The sequence below is a fragment of the Mytilus edulis genome, chromosome 13 (genome assembly GCF_963676685.1).
Source record: "Mytilus edulis chromosome 13, xbMytEdul2.2, whole genome shotgun sequence".
NCBI classification, from domain to species: domain Eukaryota; kingdom Metazoa; phylum Mollusca; class Bivalvia; order Mytilida; family Mytilidae; genus Mytilus; species Mytilus edulis.
Window position 1 is genome coordinate 49,467,884 of NC_092356.1, and position 25,888 is coordinate 49,493,771.

General features: G+C 33.5%; 1 protein-coding gene across 2 annotated transcripts in view; it reads left to right on the forward strand.

Moving 5' to 3' along the window:
- The first annotated feature begins 6,308 nt into the window (after positions 1-6,308).
- Positions 6,309-25,888, forward strand: part of LOC139501308 (uncharacterized) — a 58,670-nt gene continuing 39,090 nt past the window's right edge. Inside the window, exons 1-2 of one of the 2 annotated variants that reach the window (XM_071290338.1) lie at positions 6,309-6,475; positions 24,164-24,448. In XM_071290338.1, coding sequence (XP_071146439.1) covers positions 6,421-6,475; positions 24,164-24,448 — 340 coding nt within the window. In that variant the 5' untranslated portion in view covers positions 6,309-6,420. The remainder of the gene's footprint in view (positions 6,476-24,163; positions 24,449-25,888) is intronic. The other variant, XM_071290339.1, reaches the window with a different exon arrangement.

A 25,888-nucleotide genomic window follows, 5' to 3' on the forward strand; every position in this document is an offset into this window, starting at 1 on the left:
ATATCATAGGGAACATGTGTACTAAGTTTGAAATTGATTGGACTTCAACTTCATCAAAAACTACCTTGACCAAAAAACTTTAACCTGAAACTTGCACTATTATTTTCTATGTTCAGTGGACTGTGAAATTGGGGTCAAAAGTCTAATTTGGTAATTAAATTAGAAAGATCATATCATAGGGAACATGTGTACTAAGTTTGAAGTTGATTGGACTTCAACTTCCTTAAAAACTACCTTGACCAAAAACTTTAACCTGAACGAACGGACGGAAGGACGGACGGACGGACGGACGGACGGACGGACGCACAGACCAGAAAACATAATGCCCCTCTACTATCGTAGGTGGGGCATAAAAAAGACCAAAAGACCAAATGAAAGAGATCAGTACTCAAATCATGACAGAGTCTACAGACTGATAAAAATGAACCACAACGAAAACCTGAGCGGGATCTCAGGTGCTCCGGAAGGGTAACATAATTCAGTTGGCGGCCAAATTCGTTAAATGAATTTGGCAAACCAAAGGTTTGTGCGTATACAAGTATGTAAAGTTGGATTAACTCAAGCTTTATATGTGCCCGTTTCAAGACGAGTTATTTAGACAATGTGTTGTTCATTGTCGGTTGCCTTCTTTTGATTTATTAACTTTCGGGTTTTTTTCGTATGAGTTTGGAGTTGGTGATCAATGTGGTCTGTTCTAATGGACCATCCAGTATTTTTGTATGGTTCTTGTTATTTTTTTTTTATGTAATAGGTAGTTTTAAATGAACCAATCCTTTAATAATTTGGATTTTTATGAGATATGATTCACAAAACAGCATTTTTATCCTATGCACCGGGAATTAGTTTTTTTTAAAAAGTATGTATTTTGTTTTAAAACGGGTCATATATTTGAATAATTCCCTCTTGTCTCCCCTTGAACATTTTTTTAACAGGCTATGATGAATAATCAGATGCAGGGATTATTTTGATAATGGTAAGATTACTGCTGATATGCTTAAAATCCGCTTAAGATTCAAATAAAGCCTTGATTAAAGGAGCGATAGGAAATTGGATGTAATTTAAACGACTAACACAGAAAAAGTTGATAATACTCTTCAAACTAAGCAAATCTCTTAGAACAAATAGACCGCCTCGGTCCACTGGTTTCGTAGAGCATGTTTGCGTGAGCTGGAGATGCTGGAGGTCGCAGGTTTGAGCCCGGTTCCGTCAAACAAAAGTTATGTTTTCTCTTTAAAATTGCTTTTTGATGCTTCTCCGCCATCCATCATCAACATCATCTTAGTATAAATTATCATACACTAGTATTAGAACATCTATTGTAGTCTATATATAGCTAGAACTATCACCTTTCCAGCGATACCAATATAAAGCCAAAATGAAATATCCTCGGTGGCAGAGAGAGGTGGCGACGGGACACGCCAACTTATGATAATATTTCAATCCCACCTCATGAGCGAACTCTCCCACTCTTTCGATGTAGCCATGGTATAGCAGCCGAATGTAACGACTGAAATGTTCGAGTTAAACCTTATTGTTGAAAAGATGTGTTTAATATATATTTTTTTAATTTTTGATTGTCTGAACTCGGACTATTTTTCAGTAAGCCGAGTCCGGTCCACTTAGCACTCTTTTTGAAAGTATCGGAACCGCCATCGGGATTTACTCGCTGTTATTAAGACCCATTGTTGGACCTCGGCTGCTATCTGCTGCATTAATAACACATTCCCCGATCCCATTCTCAATTTTATTTTATTTTACTGAGTAATTTTTCTTTTATGTGGTATATCAGAGACGTGTATACGTCTCTGGTGGTAGTGTGGGCAACCAAGGGCGTAGCTAGGTATCTTATTTTAGTGAGGCGAAATTTTTTTTGGAGGGTATGAAATGAATGGCACCGGTGCAAAATCCTGCATTCTAGGCATTTTTAGAGAGTTTGATAATGTTTTGAATTTGGACACTTTTTATATAAATTTTTCATATTTTGAGACTTTTACTAACACCAAATTTTTAACAACTTTATTTAAATTTATATGTAAGATAATCATCCAAATATTACTGATTTGAGTCTGCTGCCAGAACATAGAACAAACATCGATTCAGTAGAGTTTGCCAAATTTTTCTATTGCCGGTTCAGTCAAATCGTTTCAGAATCATAATTTGGTCTGCTGATATCCTTATCGCGATGAACATGGAGCATGGCAAGACCACACAATCTCTCGCCACTCATGCATGCTCTTTTCCAAGTTTTCAGTCGTTTCAGGGCAGTCTGTAATTCTAAAGGTAGCACATTATCATCAACACAATGATCAATGTCTTCTTCCAATTCCTTCTCCATCAGCAATTCGTTAGCAGCATCGGTAGTAACAGTTTTGTTTGCAAAAAAGAATTAAGCTTTCCTGTAAGCACCATCATACAGTCGCAGTTACAAAATATTAAACTCGCTTTTATGCTGACAAAGAGTAGACAAACTATTGAAGTCTGGAGCTGGCATGTCAGTTAACTGCATGCTTGTAGTCTGTTGTTATTTATGTATTATTGTCCTATTGTTTATTTTCTTTGGTTACATCTTCTGACATCAGACTCGGACTTCTCTTGAACTGAATTTTAATGTGCGTATTGTTATGTGTTTACTTTTCTGCATTGGCTAGAGGTATAGGGGGAGGGTTGAGATCTCACAAACATGTTTAACCACGCCGCATTTTTGCGCCTGTCCCAAGTCAGGAGCCTCTGGCCTTTGTTAGTCTTGTATTATTTTAATTTTAGTTTCTTGTGTACAATTTGGAAATTAGTATGGCGTTCATTATCACTGAACTAGTATATATTTGTTTAGGGGCCAGTTGAAGGACGCCTCCGGGTGCGGGAATTTCTCGCTACTTTGAGGACCTGTTGGTGGCCTTCTGCTGTTGTTTTTTTCTATGGTCGGGTTGTTGTCTCTTTGGCACATTCCCAATTTCCATTCTCAATTTAAGGGATAGAATGAGATAAGATACAGGTATATGATTCTATCTATAGAGTAAGTATATCTGATATGGGTACAGGGGAAATTGAAATGGAGTTTTTGACGTTTACATGTAGGTCCGTAATTTCCAATTATTTCTGGAAATAGTTGGTGGTATTTTAGTTCCAAAAATCTATAAATTTAGGGGTTAGGGGTTGGGGGTGTCCGATTCCAAAACCCCGAATATAAAGAAACGAAATTCCGTAGTCCCGAATAAGTAAAGACGAAATCCTGTGTTAAAGGTTCTACCATTCCTCAATAATATCAAAGTGGAATATGGGATATTCTTTCAATTTTTAAGGTTAAAGAAACATGGATAAAAACTAATCCATGCATGTTTCATATTATTTATATTTTATTTATCTGTAAAGAGAAAGATTAAAGTTCGTGAAATGAATACGCAGACAGGACTGCCCCCTTGCGATGCCCAGTACTTGATTTGTCAAAAGTTGTTGAAACGGAGAAATGAATACGCAGACAGGACTGCCCCCTTCCGAAGACCAATATACTTGATTTGTCAGTCTACTTATCGTTTTTGGATTGTACTAATGAAGTTATATATGCAATACTCAGACTCTGTTCACAAAAATAGTTTTCTAGAATTATTCCTTCTTTACCTTCAGTGTCGCTTTTCCTTTTTCTGCAAGAGCCTGTTTTTAACTAGAGATCCATGATGATTATCGTTACTAGGTTAATGTAATTGAGAAACATCACCCGTTGAGATGCTGAGTTATATCCAGGAAGAATAGTTTAAAAGGAATGATGACAAGTTATAGAAATCAAGGTTGAGACAGAACAACAAATGACTATTATATTTATATATATGTATAAAAAAAAATCAGTGTCGAAATTTTAGTGAGGCAATTGCCTCACTTGCCTTAAGGGTAGCTACGGCCTTGGGCAACTATTAGTTAATTAAGCATTGTCTGTTTGACCGTGTGAAATTCATTTTATGATTTCAATTGTTTTACTCTATTTCTTATAATCAGATTATATTACAAATGTACATTAATTTATAATTGTTTACAATGTTGTAAATATAGACATCAGTGTTTTTACACGGATATTTTATTATGATCTTGGACAAAGGACTTGATTTCAATTACTCTATTCATTTAATTACTTATACCTTTTGACAGTCTAGAAAACAATTTTGGAATTTTGAAATACGGACACCAATCGCTCACTTAATCTTTTTCTCATTTGGCATCTGTTAATGAAGTCTGTCGTCTCTGTGACTGAATCGACATTTGTGCTGTACGTATCATTACAATAGAGATCGCAGAAAACTTTGGTTAGAAAGAAAGAACTTTTTACCACAGAACTGTTGGTCAAATCCTAATATCTATTATTTTGATCAACTGTTTGAACACTCAAATATTGTAATAATTTGTAAATCTATCAAAATTATAAATGTAAAAGTAGACCTCCACGTTAACTGCAGTTGTACGGTTAACATATACATTTAATAATTATACCGTATAATCCTGTTCATATATGTTCTCTTTAACTAAGTCAATATAGATTTATGAGAAATAAAGTATTCGTATTCGTTTTCGTTAATCGTCTTACTTTTTTAATTTTGGTTATGTGCTTATTTTAAGGGGCACTAGTTGTCAAATTAATGTTCACCGATTTGACACCGATCGGTTCACCGATATGTTTTGAACAATTGTGAAAAATTTATCCAAATTATAAAAAGTCTATAATACACAATTAACAGGACAGGGACTCGAGAGTATGTAGCTTCGTTTCGTGTGTATTTTAGTCTATATGCCATCTAGTTAGCTATAGAGTTGACCTCTGATGGTCATATAAGTGATCTAAATAAACATAAATATAGATATGTAACTTGGCATTGCACAAGGCCATGTTTTTTTCTGGCTGTTAATGACGTCTTTATACTAAATCCATTGGATGTTGGATGTGTACGGATTGATAGTTTAGTCTTAGATGCATGCTTTTTTATTAGTTGTTAGTGGCTTTGAACTAGCTGTCAGATAACTGCGAGTACTCTCAGATCTGTTTTTGTGTCGGGATGTATAAGTACCCGGCCATGCCCACTTGTATTTTGTCCATCTGATGAGTTAAACCTTTTTCAACTGATTTTTATAGTTCGTTCTTATGTTGTACTGTTATACCACTGTCCCAGGTTAGGGGGAGGGTTGGGATCCCGCTTACATGTTTAACCCCGCCACATTATTTATGTATGTGCCTGTCCCAAGTCAGGAGCCTGTAATTCAGTGGTTGTCGTTTGTTTATGTGTTACATATTTGTTTTTCGTCTTTTTTTATATATAAATAAGGCCGTTAGCTTTCTCGTTTGAATTGTTTTACATTGTCTTAATCGTATATATTTATATATATTGTTATTGCTGATATGTATCATTAGATTTTGTTCGGTCTTGCCGGACTGCTAAAATAAAAGATGAATAATGTGATATTTGCTTAGTTAATTTTAGATAGACCATGTAGACAACCCACAATCTGACTCGACTATATTTACATGGTTTATATAACCAAACTTAACTCAGTATAAGAAATTTCCCCAAAGTTTTGTGAGACTTATAGGGATAATCATAAATTCATGATTGTTTTTCATTATAAAAATGTTAATACAGGTGTTTATCGTATATATATTTTTACTTTTCCCAGAGACATTTATACACATCTATATGTCTCTGCTTTTCCGACCTATGAAGAGCACTTCAGATATAATCATAGGAAATCATATGGAGATGGTATATACTAATAATTAGTATCTGTTCTGAGTATTCAGTTCTCTCCCAACCACGAAGCATTGAATCGGGGGCATGAGAGCCAGGGGTAAAAGGGGGGGGGGGGGGTGTTCTTGTTGCAAAAGTGTTGGGTTCAAAACTATCCTTCTCCCCACTCTTAAAAAAAATAATGATCATAAACAATGCATAAAAAATGATAGCAGACACTTACGTACTGTAGAAGATTGTTTTGCTTTGATATTTTCGAAAGCCGTTCCCCTACTTTTCAGTCTAGCTGACATGTCATTCATATTATATATTAAAACAAATGTTTAAAATGTATTTCAGATACTAGTTTCTTTCAACCCTCTAGTATGTTGAAATATAAAGATTCCCCACTATTGTAGATATAATCTTGGACATTATAAAGGTCCTAGATCTAATACTTATATTTTTTATATGTTTTAATTTTATTTATCCTTCGGCGATATATAGTTTATCTACTCATCGAACTTTGTCATGTCAATTTGTATTAATAATCATGCTAACTATGTTAATTTGTCATCAATATTACCCTAAAGGTACCTTATGTAAATTCCGAAGTCACATGACACAAAATAAACCCAAACAAACAACATATGAGAAAAGGTGCGAAAAGTGAGGTAAAAATTGTGTTGAAACAGAAATATTGAACTAAAAAGACAAGATGGCATGGAAGATACTTTTACATTTATTAGTTCTAATTGGATTTTTCATCGAAGGTAGGATTTGAATATGTTATTTAATAATTCTCAGTATGAATACGAATACAGGTGATCACGATTTTAATTACATAAATAATGTACATACATTGTGTCTATACCTACATATACCTATTATATTATACCTTTGTTATATGGGCTGTTGATTACTATTCACACAAAAAAAGAAAATTACAGTAACGAAATTCAATAAAATAAACAGAAGCCGAAGTTGGACGTATTTAAACAAAGCGTGAACACAAATAGGTGTTCAATTTGCTAAAAGGAAAAAAACCTGAACAATGAGTATTGTTTTTTTTAGGTAATAACTCTGATATTCTAATATGTATTTTTTTTCGAAATATTATAACTTAGAAAATGAAAGAACTTCACCCATGACTTCACGTATTCATGAACTAACTAGGGTATTTTTAACCAGACATTACTGTTGCCTCATTAACCGTCAATTTATAGCACAAAAAGAACAAACTTTTAAAACTTTTGACACCATTTAATAAGAGTACATTGTAACTAAAGAATACTTTTTTATTTTTTCAAACCAGTAAAAACATAACAATCACTTTGCCAAGGAGACGTTGGAGACACCAAAAATATGTGTCGAGTTATACATGTAAATATAATATACGCAGGTCATATAAATAGTAAACATGGTAAATCCATTTCGTTGTGTATGTATAAATAATTTATATCATGTGTGTCGATTAACGAACATCTTATAAAAACTTTAATAAGATCAACATATGTCATTGATTTCTTTTTAACTACACCTGGTAATGAACTACAATTGAGACGAGAATTGGCCTTGAAGCTTCGTCTTTTTAAATTCGTGTGAATATTCCCATGGCGTATATTTTGATATAAAGTGGGCTAACCATAGCTAAAAAAAAATTCTATATAAAATTTCTATATAAAATGGTATATACCCACTCTTCGATGAATTGATATATTGACGGGTTCTTCACGAAAGTGGCAAATATTTCATGCATATTCATGACAATCTTCGTTCATCTTTTCTCCGAATGCGAACCACTTCATTTTGACATCCTTATTGTGTGTTTTAAAACCAAAAATCGTACGACAAAAAATAACCGTAAGCTAAGCTGAAATGTTAATGACTTACGAGTATTATTTCTCGTACGATATTTCGTGAAATGAGTGTCACTGCTGGATTGGCATTTTAATGAAATTTGATTGCATATATGCAGAAATAAAGGAAGTCATATATAGTTATAAAATACTTTAAGATATATAGGAAGTGAAATTTTGACTCTCTGAAGTGAAATCGGAAGACAGGCTCAAGTGTTGGATGATCCGATCATTTTCCAGTTCTTATTTATGAATTATAAGAAACCAAATTAAAAACCGGTATAATAATCAAGATTAAGCTTTATTTCTAAATACCAATCTTTAACATGTATATCTAATGGAAAAAAAATCATCCAGTCTACATTTAACTAATCTCGGAACTATTCAGGCAATCTGTATTAGTACATATATATATATATATATAATACATGTAAGGATTTCCCCCCAAATAACTTGAGTACATGCTTTATACACGTTTAGCCATGTTAAATGTCCAAGTTAAGTTTCCTTTCCTATTGATTTAAAGAAGGCCTTATAAAAACAAATCCACTGGAATGCGTATTGTATAGTAAATCGTTATGAACTAGATGTAGAACTTGTGGTCAACCGATCGATAAAAGACAATCATGGCCCCATAGGTCTGCCTGTTTATTAATTGACACAGTGGCGCATATATCAACGGTAATATATCGAATATATTTAACCTACATTTGTGTACAGCCATTTAGTGTTACATGTATGAAAGGTCGAAAAGTCATTGTAATACACAATTAATTGAAGGTCTTGCTCGACGATGCACACAAGGCTCAGCGATGCATTTTTAGATTTTAAGAAGACGGTATAAATACAAGAAAACGAACAATAATAGGGAATACATAGTTGCAATTAATTGAAATAGAGGGATGGTTGTAAAAGCTCGTGGGAGGGCAACTCCTGTATACAATTTGATAGGACGTGCCGCTGGAATAGGTCACCTTTATAAGCATGAATATATGTGGATGGGTTGGGAAAATCGTATGATAAGGTAAACAAAGTTCCTACAACTTCTTCGTCGGTCATCTTCCTTGTGTTTTCCTGTTGTGTTTTTCTCTACCAATTTTTCTCTTTTGACACTTTGGTATACTTTACTCATAATATGAAACCCAAACAATATGGGGAAAGGTGCTTAAGACCGCGAAAAGTCACATTTTGTACCATATATATATATATATAAGTACATCTGAGCCAATGACTACTCTACAACAGATTTATCCATCGGATCAAAGCACAGATCTAACATAAGCAAATTTACAGATCTAACATTGTTGGGTTGATATTATACAACTCGTGTAAACATCAACCCAACAATGTTAGACCTGCAATTTTTTTGTTCTTCCCTCGCCGGGATTCGATCCCATGCTACTGAGATATAGTGACACCAAATCGCCTACACTGTATCTGTTGTAGAGTTGTCACTGGCTCAGACGTACTTATATATATATAAGCCCAGGTGGTCGTGTGGTCCAGCGGGACGGCTACAGTACAGGCGATTTGGTATCACGATATCTCAGTAGCATGGGTTCGAATCCCGGCGAAGGAAGAACAAAAAATTTGCGAAAGCAAATTTACAGATCTAACATTGTTGGGTTGATGTTTAGACGAGTTGTATATATATATATATACACACATGTATGAATAGCTACACACAGCAATAGGGTAATAGTACCTTTTATATCAGAAAGCTCTATTATCTTCACGAACAAAGAAAACATGATTATATATGTATAATTATGTTTTCTTTATTTGTGAAGATCAAAAAAAAAACTTAACTGACATAAAATGACATAAAATGCATTCAAATATTTGAAAAAAAATCATATTTTTATAGAATAAATGAATTATTACAAGACAAGACAAGACAAATACTTTATTAAAGTCTCACCACTTGTTACATATAAAATATACAGCTTTTTAAAACACAAATTAACAACAAGAGCCACTCTATAAAGAGTTATGAGAGACTATAAAACAATTTTTCTTAAATTGTAAAAAGAAATATAAATTTCTCATTATTAGACATATGTAAAAAATTCTCATCAACAATACTAGCATGATTAAAAATAACATTACGAATATCTGAATATACAGGACATTTTAACAAAACATGTTTTTCATCTTCAACGTCATCAGTACAGTTAAAACATAATCTATTTTCTATATCAATATTCTCATAACGACCAGTTTCAATTCTGATTGGTGCTACGCCACATCTAAAGTTTGCTAAAGCACTCCTGTATCTACCTTGTATATTAAAAATTAAATAATTTTCGAATTTACATGGCGTGTTTGATTTTTTATATACAGTTGTTGATTTTTATGTAGCCTCAAAAAATTTTAAAGTAAGAAATAAATAGTACACACTAAGTAATATGTCAGTTCTTCCTGTTTTACGTAAGAATACAATGATATTGTCCAATAAGACCAAAGTAAGCATGTAATTATCTTCTTTGGTTTCACTGTTCCCCGTATTTTCCCATATACCACTGACGTCTATCACTATGTTATAAAAACGAGACAGAATAAAATTTCTTTTGTAGTCACTTACTTAAATTAAGGTAATTTTTACCGCAAAGGAAGACATTTAAATAAGATAGATGAGAATTACATAAAATAAATTGGCCATGTCATTTTGTAGTTTTCGCACAAGTTATAAGAGAAATCTAACCACTGGTTTATCGGATTTATGTAGTCGCATGATTTGGATAAAAACAACACCGATAGCGTTGCTTCTGACATGCATGTTAATCGCATAGAAATTTAAAAAAAAAATGTCAAGCCTTGTTCCCCGAAAAAAAATAATGCTGGTATGTTGAACATATATAGAATAATAGGTAGTTTCGTTTTTGATACTGGAATATCTAGACGAGCCCGTTAGGGCGAGTTAAGATATTCCACATGATATAGTCAGTATCAAAAACGAAACTACCTATTATTCTGTTTATCGGTAATTATGACGTCACACAATGTATTGTCTAATATTTTTAGTGATAGTCAGTACGTTGATACTCGAAAATATTAGGCAGTAAGATCAAAGGGAAAATATTCGAATTACCGATAACTCTGAGTATTATCGCGATTCCTTAGTATCATTGCAAATCTGATATTTAGCTTCCGTCATGATTAAACTGTTCATTTCGGTGACAGAACGGACAAGTGGATTTAATGAATGATGTTCATGAATAATCTTCGGAGGCAATCTACTTTTAAATTATGTTCGCCAAGTTCGGGATCTACTGACATAATCTCAAATCAAGTTTGCCATCTTCAGAAACAGTCTTTACATTATTTATTTTCGCCAAGTTATCCATCTTTTTAAACATAATGGAACAATAACCCTGTTCGCCAGTGGTATTAGAAAACTGTGACACTGTCACGATCAGCCATGATGGTCACCAAACAACTGCTTTGTAACCTGAGTCAGTAGTTTTTGAGGTTAGACATAAAATTGAGAAAGGAAATGGTGAATATGTCAAAGCGACAACCACCCGACCATAGAGCAAACAACAGCCGAAGGCAACCAATGGGTCTTCAATGTAGCGAGAATTCCCGCACCCGTAGGTGTCCTTCAGCTGGCCCCTAAAATATGCATAATAGTACAGTGATAATGGACGTCATACTAAACTCCGAATTATACACAAGAAACTAAAATTTAAAATCATACAAGACTAACAAAGGCCAGAGGCTCCTGACTTGGGACAGGCGCAAAATTGCGGCGGGGTTAAACATGTTTATGAGATCTCAACCCTCCCCCTATACCTCTAGCCAATGTAGAAAAGTAAAACAATAACAATACGCACATTAAAATTCAGTTCAAGAGAAGTCCGAGTCTGATGTCAAAAGATGTAACAAAAGAAAATAAATAAAATGACAATAATACATAAATAACAACAGACTACTAGCAGTTAACTGACATGCCAGCTCCAGACCTCAATTAAACTGATTGAAAGATTATGTCTTCATCATATGAATATCAGGTACAATCCCTCCCGTTAGGGGTTTAGTATCATACTATCATAAAATATATGAGAAGAACATAACCCGTGTCATGCCAACAACTGTTTTTTTTAGAAATAAATGTGTTTAGTTCCGATGCAAAGACCCTATCAGTGAATCAATGTTAAAGCCAAAATATGCAATCTTTAATGACCTGACAACAGTATCGTAACTATATCCCCTTTTAATAAGTCTATTTAAAGGTTTTGTTAGTTTCTGAGGAGAATACTGACATTTTTGTGCTTTATAAAGAATATTTCCATAAAATTTTGGATGTGAAATACCTGAACGTATAAGATGTCTGCATGTTGAGTTATATTTACGAATTATTTCCTTATACCGGTGATACAATTTAGTAAATGTTTTGACCAGTTTGTGATATCGAAAACCCTGGTGTAATAATTTTTCAGTAATACATAAATTTCTCTCGCTAAAATCTAATACATTGTTACATACACGAGCGAATCGTACAAGTTGAGATATATAAACACCATAAGATGGTGACAAGGGAACGTCACCATCTAAAAATGGATAATTAACAATAGGAAATGAAAAATCATCTCTTTTATCATAAATTTTTGTATTAAGCTTCCCGTTTATGATATAGATATCAAGATCGAGGAAAGGGCAGTGGTCATTGTTGTCATTAGCTTTATTTAAAGTAAGTTCTACAGGATAAATTTCTTTAGTATACATACTGAAGTCGTCATTATTTAGAGCCAATATATCATCCAAATATCTAAAAGTATTGTTAAATTTTTGTATCAAATGTTGTTTTGATGGGTCTTTGCTAATTTTAGTCATAAATTGTAACTCATAACAATACAAAAACAGGTCCGCAATAAGTGGTGCACAGTTAGTCCCCATTGGAATTCCAATAACTTGACGATATACGGAATCTCCAAAGCGAACAAAAATGTTATCAAGTAAAAATTCAAGTGCATAAATAGTATCAAAGCATGTCCAATTGACATAGTTCTTTTGTTTATTGCTACTAAAAAATGATCTAAAAGAGTTTGAACATATGTACTCGCATTCCGACTTTTTAAATGCCCAGTTAATTAGGGATGTGAATTTTTTCTTAATAAGAATATGAGGCAAAGTGGTATATAGGGTAGAAAAATCAAAACTTTGAACAGATTCAAAATCACCAATATATGCATGCAATTTATCAAGTACTTCCAACGAGTTTTTGACACTCCAAAAGTAATTAATTCCACTATTTTCAAAGGCCTTATTTGAACAATTTATTATCAGGTTTTTTATTGTACCAAGTGTACTAGTAAGTAAAACAGACAATTTAGTAGTTGAACAATGGCTGGAAGATGAAATAAATCTATATTTGTAAGGTTTTTTGTGCAGCTTCGGAAGCCAGTACATAGTTGGGACTTTCATTGTGTTTGGTTCTGCTTGTAAAGAAGTAGCTAAAAGTTTATGTTTGTTACAGATGTCGTTTTCTGAAAATGAAGTCAGTTGGAATGTTGGTGAATTCGTGATTTCCTTTTGCAGAACCTCTATATAAAATTTACGTCAAACAATAATGATATTATTAGCAGCTTTATCAGCCGGGACAAAAACAAATTCCTTGGCTAGTTCTCTTAGTTTATTTTTGATACGCGAAATAGGGTTTTTATAGTTTTTGTTGAGGGTAAAATGTTCTTTAAAATGTTGTATTCGAATATCAACTATCTTCATTACTGAATTAAAAAAAGAGTCCAAAGATTTTTTGTCAGCTTTTTCCCGTTTTACCCATTTCAAACAGTAGGCGCGGAGTGAGTCGTTGATGATATTACGACACTCATTCCAGTTAACAGTTGACGGGGGACGATATTTAGGTCCTTTACTGAGGAATGATTTTAACTCTCGGTCGCGAACGATGTTAAGGTCTCCTGTTATAACATGGGAAATTGGTCCATAGGTGTATTCTGAATTACTGCAATTACACGACATAGGTGTATTTTCAGTGATATTTACATCTTTACACAATTGGCTATAATTAAACACATATTTTCGGGTAGATTTCTTGTAAATATAACAAATGAGAGGGAGTTCAGTATTATCAAAATATCCAGGAATTTGGTCTTTAACAGAATGGTCGTTAAAAATACCGGCAATATTTACAAAATCAAAACCTTTATTGACATACTTTATTTTAATAAAATGTTTTTTATGATCTTCAGGGCGATCAATTTTTGGAAACAGTTTAGAATAAGCATCTATGTAAAAATAGTGAAAAGGGTGTATAAGTCCTTCTTGTGTCCACTTTTTTTTCAATTTAAAACCACTTTTACATTTAGGGGAGACACACTGATTTCGTATTACCTGTATGATTTGTACATTGTCACATTTCTTGTATATAAGTGAAAACAAGGTTCACATTTGTACATGGTGATCTTATCTTCAGTAATATTAAAATATATCTTGAGGCATATATTGTGTTTAACACTGTTGACATTTTACCACAACATCTGTGTGTAACTCGTGGTATTAATTGATTGAATAGTATATAGACGTTAATATAACATATGAAGTCGTGCATCACTTGTTTCATAGTCTCGTGCATAAAGGTTATATTGGCTAGAGGTATAAGGGGGGGGGGGGGGGAGGGTTGAGATCTCACAAAATATGTTCAAGCCCGCTGCATTTTTGCGCCTGTCCCAAGTCAGAAGCCTCTGGCCTTTTTTAGCCTTGTTATTTAAAAAAAAAAATCTTGTATATGCTTTGTAATTTAGTATGACGTCTTTTTACTCTGAACTAGTGCACATCTGTATTAAGGAGTCAGCTGAATCCCAACCATGGGTGTGGGATTTTCACGCTGCATGCACTGAAGATCCATTGGTGGGCTTCGGTTCTTACCTGCTCTTCGGTCGGTTTGATGTCTCTTTGACAGATTCCATTCTCAATTTTATATGCACATAACAACAGAGTAAAAGGGCAATGTAGCAATATGTAGCAACAAGATAGCAACCTAAAAACTAAAGGTACCGCCCTTTCCACCCGAAAACAAAATACATCTTAAGGTCACCATGCAAAAATGAAAGTGACAACCATTGACCAAAATATCGATCTGTTTGTCGAATTTAAGTGCTTTTCCTTCATTTTTTTTCAGGATGTTCTTTAATTTTAGTAACTTATCGATATTAAAAGAGGAGGAGTGCGCGGGAAACTACGGCATAAGGCGGTATTCAGTTACTATAGTCTTATAAAGAACTCTCAGACTGTATGTTGCTGTCTTTACATATCTTTTTGTAAAATTTGTCGTATAATTGCTGTCTGTTTTGTTGTTTATCCTGCACACCCTTCCACTCAATCAAACAATTGTGTCGTGGTTACTTCTGCACTTTTAAAATGTCATCTATCTGTTACATGATTTTATAGTGAACACTGAGACTCGAGTTCATAGATTTGAATCAGGTTCGAAAAATGCAAGCTATTTCTAGTTTTTCTTAGATAACTTCAGTTAATTAGATTCTTTGCAAATAGCTCTTACACAAATCTTTATTTAGCTGCATTGAATGGTGTCGATGGGTTTTTAACTTTAAGTTTTATTTAATTTTTGTTATCAAAACAGGGATTTTCAGTTTTCAGTTTCTGTTTATTTTTTAGGGTGGATTTACGATGATATAAACTAATTTGAAACAGTTTATGTTTAAACATATATTGTTTTAATTTATGATTGCAATGATAATTGTTGTTGCACGTTCTGCTTTCACAATCACTTTCAGCACACGGACGCATGTACTTAAAGATGCACTATTAGTTGTCAGACTTAAAAAAGTGTGCATAGTAATTTGAAACCCTTCCACCCAAAAAAATATGAATTTTCGCATGTGTAAGTGTCGTTCTCGAATATCTTCTAAAATTTATGTTAACTATAGAGTTTAATGAGAATACTACATGTAGATTAAATACGTGTATTTGACAATAGAAAGAAGGCTGAGTCACCTTTTAAGTAGGTGGTAAACCTTTGTGAAAAATAAAGTTTAAAACGTGTTTTCTTTTAATAGTTTGACAAGCTTGACTGAAAATCAAAATATTTATAATCTGCATGGTAAAAATAAATAAAAAGCGTAAGTCACACTTCTTCCCTTTAACTACACAAGGAACTGTGAACGAGGATATATAAACTTATTTGGAAAACTAAAATTTATTCTAAGTAGCAGTTGGTTTCAATCAAAAACACCATTGTTGTGTGAAAACACTTTATATATAAACAACTCATTTTAACTTGAAAAAACTAGAGGCTTTTAAGCACATGTGTCGCTCACCTTGAGCAATATGTTTTTTTCAACAATCGCAACCTATTCGCCGTTTCAGAATCTAATGCATCCTGGGTAATATTTTCATATGTGTATATCAAAACGTCTTGATTGGTTAAAAATGTCATAAACAATGGACAATTAACCAATGAAGGGATGCTATTTTCAATTTGGGGTACGAACAATGAAAATACCCATGATGCTTTAGAATCTGAAACGAATTAAAGTTCTGACTTTCTTGAAATTATTTGAGATTATTGATGGCTTGTCGTGTAGCCAATCATAAATGGTTTGCAGAAACTTTACAAAGAGAAACAATTAATTATTAATAACGAATTATTCCTACCCTGTGTCACATCATGACTCACTTGAATATTTTTTTACTACGATGGTGTATAACAACAATCATATTTGATTTAAAAATATTTATATATAGTGGATTGGGAAACAAGTTATTACAACTTATATTAATCCCTTTCCACTTTGCGGGTGCGATTGCTGCCTTGTTGTGGCATAAGCCTGGCTCTTTTTCGAAATCTATGTAAGGGTGTCTTTTACGTGCAAGAGATATTGCTCTCTCTTAACACGGGTTAGCCCTTTATCGTTCCCATCTGACGGACTATCATCGTTTCTCGGGACCATACTCACCAATGGTGTCAAGGGATATGTATTGTATACTATAGTGCTTGTGCATATATAAGTAATCACTGCTTATGAATATTGACTTTCTTCTATATTTTGACAAATATGTAAATGTTTGGGTTCGTTAGAAATATATCTTTGTAGACGTATTACGTGTGTTCTACACGAATACAAGCCCCTTTGTTTTTTTGGGTCCAAAATTGACAAAACGATTTAAAAAGCGTTATATGTACATAAGACTGTGGTACGTGTACTTAATTGTTATACTAATTTCCAAAATAAGTAGTACAAAGACTAGTTTAAACGTTTTCATGAACGTGACATTTAAATTAAGGTTCAATATTTATGTAACGTTGAAATATTTGTTAAAACTCATTGTGTTGAAACCTTAAACAATACAAATCTAGCTATACTAAAAGTCTACATTTCGGGTAGTATGGGGAAGTTATAGAAATAGAAAGAAAAATATAAATCTGTAAATTTGAACGGATCAAAATAAGCGTGTTGGATGTGTGGGTATGTATCAGTGCGTGTTTAACGTACAGTGACGACTATTACATGTATATCAGAACGAGCAAAGCCTGATGTAATATCGTAATATTAACCCTGCTTTTGACCAAAAGACTTAATAAAGTTTAACGTATTAGTTTAACTACAGTGGGGATCACTTCTAATCTCTCATTAGAACTGTCAGAATAATCTGTCTTAGAACTGTTCTAAACTATCCTAGAACAGTTCCACCCTAGAAATGTTTTAAGTAGAACTGTCAGAATCAGTTCTAGATAGAACTGACCAAATCAGTTCAAGGTAGAATAATCAGGATCTGTTCTAGGGTAGAACGGTCCAAATCAGTTCTAGTCGTAGAACTGTCACAGAACATACCAAATCATTTCTAACCGTAGAACCGTCAACAGAACTGACTAAATCATTTCTACCCGTATAACCGTCAGCAGAACTGACTAAATCAGTTCTAACCGTAGAACTGTCACCAGGACTGTCTGAAACTGTTCTAGTCGTAGAACTGACCAAACCTGTCAGGATTGTAGAACAGTTTTAAATGACGTCACTGCAGCTAGGTCATCTCACTGGTACCGTTCAGTGTTATTATTATCGTTGATAAAGCCACACGCAAAATGCTTCCTGTCAAAGTTAAAACAATTTCAATGTATTTGAAACAGCGAATACCGGTAGTTTTTAAAACTGTTCTATGGATAGAACTAACCAAATCAATTCTAGCCGTAGAACTAACCAAAATCAGTTCTAATCGTAGACCTGTTCTAGTCGTATAGAACTATTTTAGTAGTAGAACTGACCAAAGATTTGGTCAGTTCTAGGTAGAAATGCCTTTAACTGTTCTATAGTAGAACTGTCTATAACTGTTCTAGGGTAGAACTGTCAGGATCAGTTCTAGGTTATAGAACTGTTCTAGCTAAAGCTGTCTAAAAGGTGTCAGGATGACAGTTCTACATACTGTCCTAGAACAGGTCTCCTGACAGATTCTGACAGATTTGATGAGAGGTTAGAAGTGATCTCCACTTTAGGTAATAGTTGGCAAGAAAATATTTCATATTAGGGCACGTTCATTTTCCCAAGTGATCAATATCTCTCACAAACTCCATAAGGCCATGTAGTGGTTTGCGGATTTTAAACAACAGTTACATACTATTAACCAAATCTTTCTTATCCACAAGCTTTGGCTCACATTGAACTCTGGTTCAGTGTCTCCTGTCAGTATCTCAAATTCTATGTTATATCAAAGCACCTATTTCCCTATTATAAAACTTGTTACTTTTTGAAAAAAAATAATTTAGCATTATTGAGATTCATTTTGAAAGAGATTTATGATAACGTTGTTTTACGGAATCAAACAATAAATCGTAGAGGTTTTCAGTGACGTCTAAACAAACCGCATAAAACACTTTTCAAGCAGAGATCATCATAAAAATGATCATAAATTTGTAAAAACCAATTGTAGTAAGATTACAGGTATGGAAGTGTTTAAGGAAATGGGGGGAAAATAGGCTTCCCGAAACATGAAAGTTACGTACAAATATAAATAAGGACAATTTTCGTAAATTTTTGAACAAGTTTAGTTAGTCTTCACCAGAAGAAGTTAATAGATGTTTATAATCAATGTGGACGGACTTTAAACCTAACCCATTTCAACTAACTTTGTAATGTTTGACTCTGACAATGAATATCTCACTGTTTTTGTGTGAGGATGAAGTTTATTCATTTCTTTATCGAATTTTGTTTCGCTAATGTTAGTGATAATGAATTGCGTATTTTAACAGCGTATTTTCATATTGTACTTTGAATATAGCTTCATACGTTACAACGTTACATACATATGTTTTTAGATCAGAAAAAAGTAAATATTTTTCATTTCATTTTGTTTACAACATTTATACACAATTTTATAGTTTACAAATATGTTTAAGTGCTTTATAATAAGGTCGATAACACATTTTATAATATATGTAAATTATCCACTTAACACACATATCCCAATTATCTGGTTAAACATTTGCATCACCTAGTATGTTGCCATACATAAGCCTTGTAGATGTATTGATCTGATTCAACATCACGGCCGACACTCGGCTAACCGAGAGATTGGTCGGTTAATCTATATTGAGTATGTGGCTATATCGGCGGTGGGTCTGTTAATCGGGTTGGCTAAAGTCTGTTAATCAGGTGTTATCGAGGAAATCATTGGAAATTCTGCATGTTTCATTGTATAACTTTTTAAATATATGTTTATCATAAAAATTATTCATGTCTAACAAAACTATTCAATGTACTGAATCCCGTGGTGTAATTATTATTTTTCTAGCTTCGATGTACGATCTATAAAATGAAAAGGCGTGTTACTCATCAATAAATTTATACACATTTTACACACACAAAATGTACACAAAAAGACACGTTGGTTGAATTTACTTGCATGCGATATTTTGAACATCGAACAAAGACAGGCATTATGTTTGTCAACCAAATTGATATCATTGTGTGAAAAATCTACACAAAAATCTGTATTTTGGTGACATAAATCAATCTTTATTTAAAACCTGGTCTGTTAATGGGTCGGATGTATAAAACCCGGTCTGTTAATTGGTCTGTTAAGAGTTATGAATGGCAATACAAGTATAATTTTATTGCTGTATGGGGTGTTATCGGATCAAATGGGTAGGCTCAAGACGAGTGACTAAAATATACGGAAACAACACATGAGCAATGAAACATAATATATACGGAAACACTGACATGAACAATGAATTTTGGCCATGAATATTGAAAACTGATATAAAAAAGTGTAATATTAAAGTATTATTATACATCATGTTAAAATGCCATATTTTGATTGCCTAATACGAAGGTGTTAATTTACTCTATCACATGGCTGAGCGGGTGACATTTTTTTGGAATGTCACCCTCTCGGCTAGACCAATCAAAAATCGGCAGTTTAAACGACAATGAATTGAATCTACATCAAGTTATTGTATAGACAATGCTTTAAGTTCTAATTTACTATACAACGAAGCGTGGAACGACTCAAACTTATTTCTTTTACAATTGTTGGAAAAACGTATTTCACTTGTTAATATTTTTACTTTAAAACCTATAAATCATTGTGTGTTATGCTTATTGTTGATATTAAACGCATTCGTTCACCATCGATGGGTTTCAACTGGTGATGTACATTTCATCATGTTCATTGTGACGTATATTTCTCAGCCAGATATGAGGCCTTTTGAAAGGGGTAGTTACCCAAAATTTAAATAAAATAAATAACAATAACAAAATAACAATAATTGAAAATATTTTTTTTTTTTATAGCAGAGCTTTTTTACCGTTTCGGGCCTAATCCTTGTATCGTTTATATGTCAAGTCAAAGCACTACTATTGTCTATTTACTTCACTTCTGATGATTTTTCAAATACCCGTTACGCTGTCAAGTACGTGACTACATAGAAAATACTTTATAATAAAACTCATCTGTTAAAGAAAATGATGATAGGACATTCATTATAATAAATCAAATATCACATAGCTGAGAGGGTGATAGAGCAGATCGGTATCCCTCGAAAAAAACATTGTCAACCTTAGCTTTGCCGCGGTTGACAATGTTTTCTCGGGACCCAATCTGCTCTATCACCCTCTCAGCTATGTGTTATTTATATCTTATCACATATTTTGATACGGATACGGATACATTTTTAAGATTTACCTGTTATGTTTCATTAAATTGTTATAATTGAACTTTTTTCCCCTCTTTTCTGCAACACTTAAATATGTGATAAATTGCTTAAAGATTATAACATGATTTTCCATATTTGCCCTGGTATCATCCCTCGACCCATATCGGCCCTCGGCTAAAGCCTCGAGGCCGATATGGGAGTCTCGGGGTGATACCAGGGCTAATAGCTAAAGCCTCGAGGCCGATATGGGAGTCTCGGGGTGATACCAGGGCTAATATAGAAAAGGGCTTGTTATAATCTATACATATTGATTTCATCCAAGAATTGTCGCATATATCATGTGGATTCTGTTTAGGTTGTCATGAATGACATTAATTTGTATCTAAATTGGTATTAATCAGTATATAAATCAGAGATAAACGTCGTAATGTAACTAAACACCAGTAAGTAAAATATATTGGGATGCTAGAATATATAAAGAATAAAGAAATAATAATGAGTGAGATAAAATAAAATGTAGAGAAAAGTAACAGACAGTTTAAAGAATATAGAAATAAACAACACCCCCAATCCGGACCCTCATTGTATACACGAGAATCTGGATGGAAACACAGAATATATAGAATAATAGATAAGGACAGTAGGAAGTGATGCATTAATAAAAAAAAAGATAGAAAAAAATAATAACTGTTTGAGAATAAAGACATGAAACACCCCTGGGTGTTGAAACAGTAACGGATTGCTATGTACTCATATTGGTAATAAATGCTAAAAGTTTACATGCGGACAATTGCAGTTCTCCTCTGCACTTATGTAGAAAGGAACTAAACGGAATAAAATGAACTAAAACTTAAGATAACCAAATGTAGCTGTATTCGCTCCTTTCCATTTACTTCTTTAGACTGATTTGTAAACAACAGATGATTCAGTAATAGAAGAAAAGAACCAATCGGATGATGTTGACGATTTAGAGTTTAACGTCCAGTGACAAATATCATGTGCATATGATAACGACAACACGTTATATGTACCCTGTGTTGTATTAGAAAGACACTTTCCGACGGATTTGAGAACGTGCTACTTTGAACAGACACAAAAATTAAGGCTGAAGAAAACGTTAATAATAGATTCATGCATATTCCAGCAGGCAATCCATATCTATATATTGAAGTGACACACCCCTTAATAAAATGCAAAGGAAGTCAAAATAAAAATGTTCTTACTAGAAGGATACTGTTGCAGCGTATTGTCATTTGTTTTTTACTCAAGAGCATCTCATTCTTAACTTTTTCAAAGGGAAAATATAAAGGTAGCACAACTATTGTCGTGGCTAAATAACTCTTAACTGACACAATTTCAATTGTCCAACCCATTAACAGACTTCATTTCCATAATGTTCACTAAAACGTGGTATTACTCACGTTATATTACAATTATGAAATATTTACTAATTTCAATTTATATTTTAGAACCAAAGTACGATTTTGTGTCCTTTAAATGATATCTAAAATTGTTTTTTTCGCCTTTCATTACAAAAATTGCTATGCGTATAAGCATAAATACTACATACTTGCGCGACGCCTTTTAGTTTTACTGAAAACTGCGCAGACTATGAAATGTTTTTACAGTTGGAAAATGTTCTATGATATATATCATTTTGTCAGACACTTTTCTTTTTTTGATTTGATTCTTATAATGTACCTAAAATCTGTATATTAAATAGATTTTAATATTAAAATTGTGCGTTTTACTCTTAACAGACGTATAACCAACCCGATTAACAGACCAACCGCCGATATAGCCGCATACTCAATATAGATTAACCGACCTATCTCTCGGTTAGCCGAGTGTCGGCCGTGAACATAAGCATATAGGAAATAAACTTTATTTTGAATAATGGCTTTGTGTTTCACTCCATCGGTCACCGACCGCGATGGTTGTCGACGGGTTAAATACTCCTAAAACTATATTTGAATCACCAGACGATGACCGTCTCTTGCCAGAAGCTACAAGGAACACATGTTACATATCAGAAACCTTGCTTATAAGCGCAACTCAATATTGTATTGACTTGTTTGGGGGCTTAGAAGTTCGTCAACGAAATGTCATGATGTTTTTTTTTAAAGACTTATCTTTTTCTATAGGAAATTTAAGAGAAATATCGTGAAAATGTTTGAGTATAAATATCCGTGAGAAAGAGACCATTGATATTTTAAAATAGATATATGTAATTAATAAGTTAGATGTTTACACTTTTCAGACATGAAATGCCGGAATATAAAATGAAATGAATAAGACACAGCCGAGTTGTGGGGAAGCGATATTCATTCTTTTGTGAGTTCAAAGTTCTAGTTCACATTGCCAGGTTCAGTGTTCGATGCAGAGCAGCGATTGACGTTTTGGTCCTTTGATATTCCACCCATTTTAGTAAAACTTGTAACACTGTGTTTTAAATTTTATGCATAGTCAGTGTTGTACACTATAAGTATTATTTCATCAAAATAAATGACAACAATTTTTCATTTCTAACTAACTTTAAATATACTTATTGACATGCTTGAGGTAATGTATTTGATGCAAACTAAACCTGACATCAATAGTTTGCCATCCGACACATTTATTTTAAGCATGTTGCAATAAGAAATTGTATATATTTATGAACTTCCTTATAAATCTTGTTAACCACCATTAACGTTACTGCTCGGTATAATATAAGAGAATGAGGATAAGGTCACAATCATATATTTTATTTTTACAATGCGTGACATGGAAATTTAAAATATTTGCAAGAGACAATTCTCGACACAAACGTACACATTGTTATGAGGCTGATGACATTAAAAGAAATTGGCGATTTAATCCGTTTTATAGCCAATACGTCTCTTTGTATATCCTTAAGCAAAAGGTACTAAACTATTGGTTAACTATCAAATGTAAGAGATGGTAATCCAATAGAAAATATTAAATGTTTTATACTGATTTTAAAGTGCTACCGTCATCCTTCATGCATTTCAAATCACCACTGAATGACAGCTCTAATGACATACACTATCAAAATGTCTGTTTTTACTTTCAATATACAGTCAAACCTGTTTTTAGAGACCACTTAAGGGACAGCAAAAAAGTGGTGTCTTAAGACAGGCGGCCTTTTAATACAGGTTTAATTTATATGAAATGTACTACAAAGGGATCTAAAATTGGATTATTTTAACACAGGGTTTTGCTTAAAACAGGTGGTATCTTAAGGTTTAATTTGGCCGTATTTGAAGATTAATCACTATTAGTAGTTTATCATTCATGAGTTCCTCAAGAAAGGTTTCATTAGAAGTCTGCGATATAGCTTGAACATTGTCCATATAGAATGTGGTATGGCTGTCAATAAAACAACTATCACTAAGAGGACATAATGACAGTGAGCAACAAAACCTCTAAGCTCGTTTAATTAAAAAAAATCGTTCTATTTACAGAAATTAGTGGAAATGATGACATGTACAGATGTCCAGACCACTTGTCGAGATCTATTTATCTTAAAACATTCGGAGAGAAATGTTATCGATACGAGAAGGGCGAATTATATTGGACGACGGCAAGAAGTCGGTGTAGGGGAGAAGGAGGCGATCTAGTTCAGATTAGGGATCAAGCAACCCAAGACTGGGTCATGTCTACGTTAAATGAGCTTCATTGGAACAAAAACGGTGTATGGATAGGAGCTCATGACAGAGACAATGAAATGGATTGGCGATGGGTGACTGGTGAGTAATTGGATAGCGGAATGAAAACTAAGTAAATAGATAATACTTGGACGAAATCTGTAGGTCAATCTAAATATACAAAACTGATATCACCTTAAAAAAAAGACCATCGGATAATCCAAAAAACTAATGTAACGTAAGGGTATCCACATTGCATTTATTATACCCCATGCAACGAAGTTGCGGAGGGTATAATGTTTTTGACCCGTCAGTCCGTCCGTCAGTCCGTCCGTCCGTTAGTCCTGTTTCTTGTCATCGCAACTCCTCTCAAACCACACAACAGAATTTCACGAAACCTTTTCAGATAATAAGGACATACTATGTAGTTGTGCATATCGACGGGAAATTGCGATTCAATTTTTAAAGCAATTGCTTTTATGCTATCGCGTATGGCCATCTTTGTGACCCAGATCAGAGACTCCGCCCATATCAAGCCATAGTATTTTGTTAAACAGGCTCCTGGTCTGTCATTCTTTAACACCTATGTATGTTTTCTAATGCAATACATAGCTTGAAACTTTAAAAAAAAACGTTAGTGGATTTAAGAAGTTTCAGAATATGTTCTTGTAGATGTATTTTTGTATTTAAAGGGTCAATCGTTTGACTATCAAATAACATAGAAGTCCGAGTGAAAAAAAGTACATTTTTATAACTGCGATTCCGTTTTCCGCCGTTCGTACGATGTTTCAACAAAATATGGATTCATTTCAGTTGTTGATTTAGTATTGAAAATTTAACTGAATTATCTCCTATTAAATACGGTTTTATATGTTTAATTTGTGTTTCTTTAAGAGGTCAGGTGCTCTTGTTCATTCATAAAATTATCGTTCATTCATACATTTATCGTAAAATCAAAATCACTACACAGGTTAATGCGTAGTGTCAAATGATTACCTGTAATCTAAAAATAGACAAACTTTGTTTGCGCAAATAATTTAGCGGAACGAAACCCTTGTTGAAAACACATAACAATAAGTTCGTTTTCCTTTTCTGTCAAACTCCGTAATATTTATCGATCACCTTACTAATGAAATGGACCCGTCCAAACGTAGTAGATGCCAAGTCGGTCCAGATGAAGAGATATTTCAATTTGGAATTTTCTAGTTACATAGATTGAAAAAAGTACTTCTTTTTGAATATCATGATCAAAACTGGGAATGCATAACAAATGTCAGATGAAACCATTATCCTCGTCTTTTCAGTGAACAAGTCTACTACGTTTGTTGACACTCGACGGTCCACCGTGTTGGCAATTTTATTTCACATGTTTTCGAAATATTGAAGATCATTTTTCGCAATGTTTCCTGAAAATTGATAAATGTCAAAGCAACGTAGAGCTGTTTGTTCTTGTTCGTATAATAAAATTGAGAATGGAAATGGGGAATGTGTCAAAGAGACAACAACCCGACCATAGAAAAACATACAACAGCAGAAGTCACC